The sequence below is a fragment of the Malania oleifera genome, chromosome 13 (genome assembly GCF_029873635.1).
Source record: "Malania oleifera isolate guangnan ecotype guangnan chromosome 13, ASM2987363v1, whole genome shotgun sequence".
Taxonomy (NCBI): Eukaryota; Viridiplantae; Streptophyta; class Magnoliopsida; order Santalales; family Ximeniaceae; genus Malania; species Malania oleifera.
In genome coordinates this window covers 24386969-24400159 of record NC_080429.1, presented here as the reverse complement: position 1 = coordinate 24400159, position 13191 = coordinate 24386969, and the positions used below count along the sequence as shown (strand labels likewise).

Here is a 13191-nt window from a genome sequence, read left to right as displayed (position 1 = left end):
GATATCTGTTACTTTTGGTAGTATAGATTTCAAATTTTAAATTTAAATTTGGATAAATTTAGACATATTTTGGTAACTGCAAATCCAAACCATCTTGAAGTCAAAACACAAAACTAGTCTAGAATGAAATTTTTTAATCAATAAAGGGTGTTACATTCACGGGAGAAGAACTACTTCAATGCAGTGTTCATTATTTATGAAAATCGAATAAGAAACCTCGCCCTAATTGTATTCTTTAATTTCAAACATAAACAATGTAATTTGTGCTTGTCAATGTTTTGTAAACATGTTTTTCCACAGAAAATGTTCACGTAAAATCTTAAACTGAACTGTGTAGGACAATTAAATATGAGAGAGAGAGAGAGAGAGAGAGAGAGAGAGAGTTCCAATAATCTCTATCATCAACTCCTATTATTCTAAATATGAAAGAGTTTAAAATCAAAAAGAAATTTATCAACTAATGAGTAAACTAAAACATTTATAATCTTTTTAAGAAAAAAAAAAAACTGTTAAACTACCCATAACTTTTATAAAAAGGAAAAAGAAATGTTTATAATCAACCCATAATTTTTCCAAAATTATCTATAGCCACCTAAATTGCAGGGCAGGCGCATCGGGTCTGCTTGCTGCCAGTAGAAACAAGATAGACGAGGACTGTGCGGGCAACAATTGTAAAACAAAATTTTCCAAGCCAAGCCATAACCATTCTTGACAAAGAAACTGTCTTCATGTTTTGTCCAGATGCACTATTGGATCGTTGAATGCCCAACGTAAAAAGCTGACCAGATCTCACAACAGCTCTGTTCAACTCAATGACTTTGATCTTCCATTGCCATTAGGATGGAGCATTTGAAATACAAGCTTTTCTGGCAATTTCTTTGTTGCCTGCAATAGCAAATCCGAAAAACATGGATCTTAGAACCTAAAAATCCTCCCAAACAGTTGCATTGAAAATTCCATGAGCAATGGTTGAAAATTCCACGGGAACTTACCTGAAATTGTCTCATGTGCAAAATTGGTTCACACCCAACATCTGCAATCAACTTTCCGTTCGGGGTTCGCACGTTGAACCGCCCTGCTTCATAAGTAGACAAGGTGTTCTTTTCATCGGGCAACTGGTGGCAAACTTTGAGGAGTGAGCTAAGAGAATTCATCTGCCACACCAAACAAAGCATTAAATCAGGATACGTCCTAGGATGAAAGTTTCAACCCACTCAGACCCTGCACTTCTGATCCATATTACAAGAAGTAAAAAATAATAGTAAATGAATAATAACATGAATAAACTATAAACAAAGAAAAATCCAACCACTTGACACACATTGGTCCACGCAGGTTCTTGGGTTTCACTGGAACCTACCAAGTTTAAGTAGCAAACCAGCAAATAGACTGGCGTTTTTGTGCTTCTCAAAATCTCATTGCCGGGTCAGGAGTTCAAGCCACAAAGGGCGTGTGTCATAGATGAGGGTTTAAGTAGTTACAGGCTTTCAGCAAGTGCTTGTACCGAAGTTCCTAGTTAATACCCAAAAGGGAGGACCATTGATAATTTATGACAGACTAAAACCCCAAAAGCAGAACAATCTATTGAGCAAACAAAATATAATATCATCTACAGAAATTCTCCATTGACCTTGCAACCCATCTAGAAATCATAGAGGAAAGCAAAGAAGTCCAAGAGAATGGCAGTGCATTGTTCAGCATAAATTCAGAAAGGGCAACACGAGTGCCAGTCGGCTTGTGAAAAGGAACACTGAGCATGACTTGGACTAAACTGTTCTTAAGCAGCCACCACCTGGACTTAAAATGATTCTTTTTGGGGTGTTTTAGGGATTGCAGCACAAATATCTGTTTTTGGACCCCAGTCCCCTCGTAAACCCACAAGTATATATATAAGATACCTATTTAATGATTTCAGACAAGAACCAGTATCATTAGCTGCACATAAAATTCTATCCTCATATTATAACTGTAAAAAAAACAAGGTTACCATACATTATAAATATTAATACATATAGGAGCAATCTAAATTCCCAGTATTAGATCTTGGGGCAACAACTGTTACAGTTGTAATTTAGACAATTTCCCAGAGCATGCTAATGTTGCTTGCCAAATTTCCATTTTGACAGTTTCATTTTAAGCTTATGAAAAATTTGGAAGCTTACAACAAAACTAGCTCCAAGCAAAACATTCAATTTTGTCAGGTCCCAAGAAACACAATTTTTCACTCAATCCCTACAAGGAAACCTGAACCTGACAAAGCCTAAGGTGGCATTTGCTTCAAAAGACTGAAAAATATTCCCATAGATTACATTCTTGACAATCTCATTCCTCAAAATGGGATGCCTCGAAATATTATTGTTTGGTCTGCATTGAGAGATTCCAAAAAACGAAAACAGGATGCCTATGTAAGTATTTTTTTTCAACTTTAACATGGAATTTGATAGGCATTATAAAGATATGATCATTAATACCCTGACTTGTGTATTCAATAATGGTCATATTTCAGCAAAAAAACCAAGAATATATGCCAAGTTAGATTCATGTCCTAAAAATTTCACCCCTCCTAAATTAAATTATATATATTTTAAAAAAATTCAACACTTAAATTATTAATCCAATAAACTGATGCTGCGCCCCAGGAGGGGAGGTGGGTGAATTTCAATATTTATTATTCTAATAATATCATGCAATACTACAATCACTGAACATTACAGGGACAACTGACCAATAATGGGGGCAATTTAGCCCAAAAATAGAGTTTGCATGGAACTCACCCACAGTGGAGCATGGGAATAGAATTCCCACATTCTATGGGAACCATCATTCCCAGGGACTGATATTATCGCCATGCCAGATTCCAATCCCAAAACAAACATGGGAACGGGATGTCAATAGACATCACATTTCTGGGAAAGTTCGAAAGATACTGCAATAAAACGCCCCCCAAGAATAAAAAGAAGGGGCAGAAAAAAGATACTGTCGTGCATTCCATACTTCCACATAAGGATATTTTCATCGTATTTCTTCTTTCTGACATTATTGGGGTGTTTGCAACTTCTTACACATCATTTCTAACCCATTTTCCACAAAGTAGTATTGGGTCACACCCCAAGCCCTTCCGCTGCGTGTTCCTTTATTTCAAGAGAGATGAAAATTTTAACATACTAATGCCTGAATGTTTGGCAGAGATGTATACCCTTGAGGGAATAGATTTGTTACATGAGGGAATACATTTGTTGCATTTGGTAACATCAGTGCCTGCATGACTGCATACTTGAGCAGGCCTGTAATTTGGGATATCTACAGTATCAATGGATATTCATTGATTCTAAAAATATTACTGGCAGATGACCTCCTAAACAATTTATATGAGTAAAATAAGACACGAAAATATACATATATATTACTAGCAGATGACCTCCTAAAACAATTTATATGAGTAAAACAAGACATTAATATATATATTGCACTAACTTAAGAAAGAGTAAGCTAACCTTCATGTATGGACAGGAGGCACAACCACCATGAATCGAACATCCCTCACCAGTTGCAACTCCAGGTATAACAGGGAGTTTTATGAAATCTCCCATTTCAACAGGATTTAGCACTGGGGACGAATTTCTTGATGTGCTTGTCATTGAATCAAATGAGACTGGAAAAACAATCTCCACATTAATTTTTGCTCTCCCAGAAGAAGAGTCAACAGAACCTAACAATCTACGAACAGCTGCAACAATAGAGGTCACCATTCCTGATTCGGTTCCCAAAACAAATTGAAGGTGATCACTGACATTTCTATCCAAAGCTTCTTGAACTCTTTGCTTTATGAAGTCTAATATGTTCTGGGTGGAACCCACTACTCCCATTCCTCTTCTCTTTGCTTCCATTGCCAGAGAAAACATTTCTCCAGGAACCTCAAAGTGAGCAGTTAGAAACGCATCACAGTACATTTCATTTATCCTGTCTACAACCTCATGTCCAAAAAGGTGGTGTACAATGCATGTCCCATCCTGGTTCAGAAAAGCCACAGATCAATAAGAAATCAAGCACTAGCTAGGCCACACGGTGCACATACAAAATAAAAATTGGACTGCTGATAATAAATCATAGAAATATAACCACTAGAAATATCCATAATTTAAGAGAAAAAAAAATACATCATAACTGGTCGGCTGGGGAGGGACTTCTTGTTAGACATGATTCTTAGCCATGTAGAATACAAATTTAAAAGTAAAATAGGCAAAGAGATCTGCATTAAAAAAATTTATTTTATGACAAAGACAGAAGAAAACGCAGTGAACTGTTGGTCTCTCCTTCTATCTGGCACTCAAATTGAGTGAGGGAACAAAGTAACTCAGCAGCATATGCAGGTAATAATAGTACAGAGTACAGTTTAGTGCATGGTTAAAATACCAAAAACTGACTTATCCAATATACATAAATATAAGCATTATGACAGTCATATTTACAAGCATTCATAGAACACAGCAAAGTCATCTCCTAGGCTGCATCACGAATTACAAGATCTAAAGAGAAAAAATCACCTGATAATAGTGTAGGCGAGGTAACAAAGATCTAATTGAATCTCGATTGTGCTCTGGATGTATCTCAGCAATTTCATCATCAGTCATCATAGTCATCTGCTGAAACAACTCCCTAATATTTGCACCCATGTAGGAGTCAGGGCCATACCATATATTCAAATTTGGCACTTGAGCAAAAGCCTGAAGAGAAAAAAACCACAAGGCTTGCGTTAAAACAAAGTAAACACACTATAATTAAGACTTTTGAGCACTTAATGCACTGCAACAAAAGAAACAAGCACCAACTGATGCTGTGATGCGAAAATATGAACGATAGAAGCCTGTGGTACTACCAACCTGCAGAATGGTTTGAACAACATTTGAGGAAGTACAGGTTATTGTTGGCACAAGTTCATGAGCAAAAGCTTTTGTCTCTAATGAAGTATTTATGTAGATAACATGCAAAGAAGGAGGAGAGATAGAGGCTGCCTCGAGATAATGCATATATGCAGGATTAGCTGCAGCATCTGCCAACGAGCAACCAATGCGTTCATTTGACATCCTGTAGACACCAACCTGCAAGTAGCATAACACCATCAAGATACAATACAGTAAAGAAACCAAATCAGGGTTTTGTTTACCTCTCAGCAAAACAAAAAACTATCAATCCGTAATTGTACTTCCAGGCTCCTATGATTCCCTTTACATTATATATTATGAATGGTCTTAAATTTCCACAAATTTTTTGAGATTCCTTCGAAATTTCCACTTTCCTATGACCCTCGAAATCAAAATGACAGTCTATTTCCATCTTACATAATTTCTGTCAAAATTTTAATGAATGATCTGAAATTTATCAGAATCTCAAGTTCAGCAAAACATGCAGAAATTTTAACTATAGAATAAAAATTTCCTCTCTCAATCTATCTTATTTTTTTTATTGAAACAAGAGATTATAACAAGGGCTTTGAAATTATATGAAAATTCTAACTAAGTACAACATTTATTTTTATTATTCATGCCTGAATTATCTTTCTTTGTATAATAAATAATATTTAATAGATTTTTTAATTTCTTAACAATTGAATATATTTAATACACATACCATATTACAACTATTGCACCTTGTACACAACATAGATGTATTTAGTAATATATTTGTCTTAAAACTAACAATAGTATTAGAAATGACGCATTCCTTGTTTTACTACTAATTTTCATCATTTTTTCAAATCAAAATTGACATGGAAATCAAATTTTCCATGGAAATTTTTGCACTTTTGGAGCTTCAAAATTTTAGTCAAAATCAAAACTTAAGACCTTGGGATCATGCAACAATTGCTAATCACATAGGTTCCTACTAATCACATAGGTTCCTAGAGAAGTTTCTTAATTCATCATTTCCATCTACCTTGTTAGCTGTATAAGACAATTCAAAGTTGCATTGCATATATAAATGTCAAAGTCCTAAAGCAATAAGACATGATTGGGAAGAAAAAGAATACCTCTCCAAAACCAGCCTGATCAAGGATTGCACGAACATTTTCCGACATAAAATCCACACCAAGGACAGTGATGAATTGGCAACCAGCTTCTGCCATCTTGACAGCAGTATCTGCCATAACCAACGAATCAGATATATAGATGTGAGGCCACTCCTTCTGTGCAGCCGTTAAGACACCTTGGACCTCAGGGTCCATGTAAAAGTGAGCAACAACGCCAATTTTCTTCTCCTTTAGCACACTAACAAGTTCTTTAATCTTAATCTCATCAGGGAACAAAAATCTAGCCTGCAATTACACAACGGAACTTAGAAACTCATGGCTGCCAGCAAATTTATCCTTAGGAACAAATCAAAGTCGCTATTAATTAACAATCAATGAACCAGATTCTATCCTTTCCTCATAACAGACAGCAGCATCAAAATCTTAGGAGAAATATGTTTTTCAAAATACAAATTAAGTGCATATTTTCTAACATTTTGTATCCTTTGCTTCTAAAGTAAACATTTTATATAATTTTTGGTAAAAAAAGCTACTTGTATAAATTTTTACGGGGTCACATTTTTTCAGAAAATCACTCAAATCCAAACAAGCAGTTTATTCTTAATGGTTGCTTTACCAACAAGTGCAACTATAATTGGATGGCAAACAAAAAGAATTAGCTTTCAAATAAAGGCATGGCATACAAACCAATATACAAGAACAATGCTTTGAAAGGCAAAGGCATAAAGTAGGGGTGGTCATAGAACCGACTAACCCAACCCGACCCAATCCAAACCACCTACAAAGAATGGTTTGGGAAGTGTTTGAATTGTGTAACTTCGCACAAACCAAACACGCAAATTGGATGATGGGTTGATGGCGAAACAACCGGATCCAACCCAAGCCGAATAGTATGGCAAAAAAGTAAAAAAATAACAAAAAACAGAGGGAGAGAAGGTCGAACGTTGCATATTGTGGGTGTTGCTTTGAAGTTAAGGTTCTTTAGAGAAATTTTTTCTAGTTCAATCTCTTTGTTTCAAGTAATCACGGACTTAAGTCATTTGCATATGTATTGCAAAATTTCATTTTCACTTATAACTTTTATGTCATTTTCTTCTTAAAAAAAAAATACTAAACCACCAACTCAACCAAATCCACCCAAGTATCAAACCGATCCAAACCACACCCAATACAGTTTGTCTTAGGTTTGAGTTCTTTCCCAAACTGACCTAATTGGTTTGGTTGAAAATTTGAGCTCAACCCAACCCAAACAGACCCATGAACAGCTATAGCATAAACCAAGCATTTTAACCCTAATGAGGCAAGATGATAACATGGTTTTAAATAACAGCTGCGACCGTTACGTAACACTGTTACGTAACAGTTTTTTGGCTTACCGATACCGTTACACACCGCGAAATCGGTGAGAAGAAAAATCACAATAGTAGCGGCCATTACGGACCGCGACCGTTACATAAAGGCCGCCATAGCCGTTACGTAATCGTTACAGGACTGTTACGCCAAAAAAATTATTTTATTTTTTACTTTTTCTTCTCACTTTTTTCCTCTCTTTCATAAATCATTCTCAATATACCATGTGGTGAGAGGGGGAAAAGATTATAATGAGGATGACAATGATACAAAATTTACTATTTCTTTAAATACTCACAAGAGAAGCATTAATTAAAAATTTGAAAATACTAACTTGTTAGGAAAATATTTTATTTTGATGATATTAGTAATTTGATATTTATGTTCTATATTTTTCAACTTCAAACTTCTTCTTTTCTAGTTATTCTATATTTGTATGTATTATGTGTCTAATAGATTAATGGACTGTATAATGTATTTTATTTTATTAATTAATTTAGCACACATAAGAATTTATCATAGATAAGAACAATGAGAAGTATAAATACGCACACACATAATTTTTCTTTCAATGGTGGTTTAAAACAAATGTAAACTTACTGCCCTTACCAAATAACTTAGTCAAACTAAGTGATCCAAAATATACTAAACTCTTTCTAACAAGGGTTAAAAGCTTAAAACATGCAACTATGCTAATGCACAAAGTTGTGTGTGCTTGAAAAAAGTTCACAGTCGTTACACCCGCTTCCTGTTATGTAACATCCGCTACTCCCGCTTCCCATTACACCTGTTACCGTTATGTTACGCTACCCGCTACCGCGATTTAAAACCATGGATGATAAGCCATAAGAAGTTGAAGCATAACCCTTTTGAGAATTTTATTTTTTAGATAAAAAATATCATATGTTCTTTATAAAAAAAAATATTAAGTAACATATAAAATTTTAAAAATTAAATATAATTTTAAACTACTTGTAAGTCATTCTACAAATACTAATTAGAATTCACAAATAAATCTTGCCAAGATAATTATGACATTGCAAAGTTCAAATTATTTTCATGATCTAAGACAACTCTCAATTATTTTGGAAAGATTGAGTTTCAAGGGTTTTTAGAGTCAACACATATTAAGGTATTCCTTCATATAAACATGTTATAATTTGCTATTTAAATCTAAGCTGAGGTTTAAACCCAAAATGCATAAGTCTCAATTAAAAATGTGCAAAAAGGATGGCTTTTGTACAAAAGAAAAATTCCTGTGCATAATGCAATGCAATTTTTGGGATTAGGTATTTTGGAATATGCCTCAAGTTGTTTTGAGCCTGCCTTGTCCTGAGGTCAGCCTCCATTGAGTCTTTCAAATGCCTCAACTAGAAAGGTGCAAAAAAGCATGCCTTTGGTACAACTATGTAAGTTTCAATGTTCAATGGGCTAGCCTTTTCGAGATTTGGTATTCTAAACTATGCCTCAGGCATTTTGAGCATGCCTTGTCTTAAAGTGTCTCCATTCAGGCCTTCAAAACACTGTATGGAAACAAACTAGTTTCCTTAATATGCAATTAACCATCATTATTCCAAGTCAAAAGTTAATATAAAAAAGGCAGTCACAAAAAAATTGCATATAAATACAGTAAATATAAATCACTCACTCCCACCAGCGTTCTTGAGGGATGCACTAATTCTTCCCTCTATTTCTCTTTTGTAATTAACTAGGTGTGTTACAAGGGTCAGATGTAAACAGTGCAAGTGCATAACTCTTGCCCATGGTTTTAAATCACGGTAGCGGGTAGCGTAACGTAACGGTAACGGGTGTAACGGGAAGCAGGAGTAGCGGATGTTACATAACGGGAAGCGGGTGTAACGGCCATGAATTTTTTTGGAGCACGCACAACCTTGTGCATATTAGCATACTTGCATGTTTTAAGCTTTTAGCCAACCTTAGAAAGGGGTTTAGTGTATTTTGGACCCTTTAGTTCGAGTAACTAAGTTATTTGGTAAGGGCAACAAGTTTACACATCATTGATAGAAAATTACGTGTGTGCGAGTATTTGTACTTCTCATTGTTCTTATCTGTGATAAATTATTATGTGTGCTAAATGAATTAATAAAATAAAATACATTATACACTCCATTAATCTATTAGACACATAAGACATACGAATAATATAAATATAAAATAGCTAGAAAAGAAAGAAGGTTGAAGTTGAAAAATAAAGAACATAAATATCACATTACTAATATTACTAAAAAAAAAATTTCCCTAACAAGTTAATATTTTGAAATTGTTAATTAATGCATCTATTGTGAGTATTTAAAGAAATTGTAAATTTTGTATCATTGTCATCCTCATTATAATCTTTTCCCCCTCTTGCCACTTGGTATATTGAGAATGATATATAAAAGAGAGAGAGAAAAAGTGATAAGAAAAAGTAAAAAATAAAATATTTTTTTGGTGTAACAGCCCTGTAGCGGTTACGTAACGGCCGTAGCGGCCTTTACGTAACGGTTGCGGTCCGTAACGGTCGCTACGGCCGTGATTTTTCTTCCCACCGATTTCGCGGTGTGTAACGGTATCGGTAACCTAAAAAACCTTTACGTAACGGCGTTACGTAACGGTCGCAGCCTTTATTTAAAACCATGCTCTTGCCCTTATACCAACTGCAAGATTTTGCAAATTTACTCAATTTTCCAATAAATAACTACTAATTTTTTTTCATGTAATTCATAATCTCACTGTTCCATAAATTTGCTCCACAATTTTAAGATCTTTCTGTTTTTTTTTTTGGGGGGGCTTCAAAAACTTCAAAATTAATACATGCTTCTTATCAACTTTTTTATTTCTAAAATCATCACTCATTGATGTTTTTTTCTCAAAATTCATTGATGTTTCAATTTGTCTCAAACTCGGTGCCCCCCATCCCCCCCCCCCCCCGGGGCGGGTCGATGGCCAAACAATGCTGTCCCAATAATTCTGGAATATATTTGAATAGATTTCTCAGATAATCCTAGGTGAACTGGTAGGAGCAAACATAGAATTCTTGGTATGATTGTATCATAATTTTTCTTCAGATGGATATTTAATAAGAACTTCAGAGCCTCGCCCACTATACATAAGCATTTGTGGGCTTTGGGTTGTCATTACCAACCAAACAGCAAAACTGAATATTGATGTAAGAATACAAATTCCAAATACCCAAAGAAGTCCCCACGAGCCCAAGATAGATGCAGAATTTTACAAATAATTAAAATTTCCCATAATAAGGTAGCAAAATAATATCTACAAGAGCAGGTTCTTCCCTAAATTTCTTCCACAGTTTATCCTAATCAAAAGCTATTTTTGAGTTTTTGGTCTTTGAATATTTAATTCCATAATTCTCATTCATGCTACATCCTATTAAATCAGATCTTCCTGCTACATACTTCTGCAGGATATATTAAGCATGCAACCTAATGTAAATAACATTTTCCTTAGGCACCCACAAACAAAAGTTTGAACAAGGTAAGCATGACTCAAGCACCTGCAATCATCATTTTCCCATAAAAGCAAACTAAGGGGTCATCCCAGTAATCCTGGAAAATATCTGGATTGATTTCTTGGTTACTCCTTGTTGAGCGAGCAGGAGCAAACACAGAGTTCACATTGTGTCATACTTTTCCCAAACAAGTGATTGATAAGATTTTTTTTCCCCTTTGATAGCAAAGTGATTGATAAGAAATTCAGAGCCTCATCCACCAAGTATTTTGTGGAAGTTCGGTTTTCAATGCCAATCAAACAGAAAAACCAGCTGTCGAGCTAAGAAAAACAATTACAAATGCACAAAGCAATCCCTAAAATTGGGAGACAGATGCAGGATTTTATACAACCGAAAAAAGAAAAAAAAAATGTTCCATAATAAGGTAAGTAATATCTGCGAGTGCAACTTCTTCCCATCATTTCTTCCACAGTTTTGTCCTAACCAAAAACTTTTTTGAGTCGGGCTATTTGAAAATTTGAGTTTTCACAACATACTTCTGGAGGTTATATTCAAAGACGCAACGTAGTCTAAATATCATCTAGTGTGAAGAAGATAAGCACAAGTCAAGCAAGCACCTGCAATCATCATTTTCCCATAAAAGCAAACAATAAAAGATTAAAGAAACATCAAAAGTGAAACTAATGACTAAAAATGGACAGATTGCTAACTTGTGTCTCAGCGTAGCTTCCCTGTGCCTGAATACCATCAGCAGTAATCAGCAGAGAGGGGAAAGGATCAAACGGCGGCCTTCCTTCTCTCTGTGCAATCAAAGCCTTAGTCCTCTTCTGCATACTGATCAAAACGTTGTGCCAAGTATTTACCCTAGACTGAGCACGCCCAACCACACCAACGTTCAACGCTGCCAAATCCTCCGCCCTCAACCCCAATACCTCTTCCGGCGCCGCCCCATCGAGCACCCAAACTAAGCACGAACAAAACCCCCTCGTGATCTCCGAATCGCTATCCGCCGCAAACCTCATCCTTCCCACCTCGTCCATCCTCGCCTCCAGCCACACCTGCGTCGTGCACCCCATCACTCGGTTGACGTCGACCCGCGCGGCGCCTTCCATCTCCGGAAGCAGAGTCGCGTAGTGCAACAGCCTCTTCACGCGATCGATCGGCTGCGCCAGGGATTGAAACTCCGCCACGATGCGCTGGAGGCGGCACGCCGCGCCCTCCTCCGTCTGCGACGGAGCCGCGGTGACCGCCCAGCACGAGAATGGCGCACTGGGGTTCCGAGAACACGGTTTCAGAGGCGACGCCGATGCAGAGGACGAGGAATTCGAGTCGGGAGCCGCAGACTGGATGCACTTGAGTGATTTGAATAACGATATCCCCTCGCGGAACCTCAGCAGAGGCTGTCTAGGATTGTGCCTAGGGTTTGCCAACACAGAAAAGAAAGAAGAAAGAGAGGAAGAAGACGAGCAAGAAGAAGCCTTCATGGCTACAGATACCGAATCCATTACCCAATCCAATAGCTCACAACACGGAATAGATAGAAAAAATGGTAGAGAGAAGAGAGACAGAAGTTGATTAAGCAAGGGATGGCCTTAAACTGCGGGCCAGAGAGATAGAGAGAGGAAGAGAGAGAGGGAATGGAAGGCAGAGGAGAGCAGAGGAGCACAGAGGAGGTGCAGAGCCTTAAATTGGATGAGGCGAAAATGGCACGAAGGGAGGAAATAGGCGCGAAGGCAGGACGTTGACACTTAACATACGGCGGCATGTAGAATAGCAGTTGGGACATGCTAGAGTTGCACTACATGAAATGTTCCGTCCTCCCTCTTTCTCTTCATTTTCCGTCTGCGACTTTCCATTCAATTTTCGCGAGAAAACCATCATTCTGAATTTTCTTTTTGGGGTGCCAATTTTCCTGTGGACCCTAAATCGAAGTTCGTCAATGTCAGTCCTTCTTTGGATCGAAGGATAAACCCACCTTCGCGGTTGGGGTTGGGCGAGGAGGAAAGAAATTTGAGATGGAGATGGCTTGATGCACTTTATTTTTGTATGGTTCTGTGGTTATTATGCTCGCGTTTGACCTAATAATATCATTCCTTACCAAATATAGTTAATTAATTAATTAAAATTTTCTGATGACGGCAATTAAATTTTAATATATAAATATTTTTATTTAATATATTATTTTACTTTTACATCATCCTATCACTACGAAAAGAGGTGATCAATTTGATATTACTTTAAAATTGTAATTTTGTCCTCACAAATATAGAGCAGTGGAAAGGTATTAGCATGTAAGAAAGAGTATCGAGAATTCAATTTTAGATAGATACACTCACGGAAC

At 36.5% G+C, this 13191-nt stretch overlaps 1 protein-coding gene across 1 annotated transcript; it reads right to left on the bottom strand.

The window, feature by feature from the left end:
* Positions 1-383: 383 nt before the first annotated feature.
* On the bottom strand, positions 384-12883 carry LOC131145536 (quinolinate synthase, chloroplastic). The gene is made up of 7 exons (XM_058094679.1): positions 11561-12883; positions 6029-6313; positions 4881-5099; positions 4545-4724; positions 3495-4010; positions 993-1154; positions 384-885 (listed from the first exon to the last, which is right to left on the bottom strand). The coding sequence occupies exons 1-7, from the start codon at positions 12353-12355 to the stop codon at positions 805-807; spliced, it is 2238 nt and encodes a 745-aa protein (XP_057950662.1). The 5' UTR covers positions 12356-12883; the 3' UTR covers positions 384-804.
* Between the last annotated feature and the right edge of the window lie 308 nt (positions 12884-13191).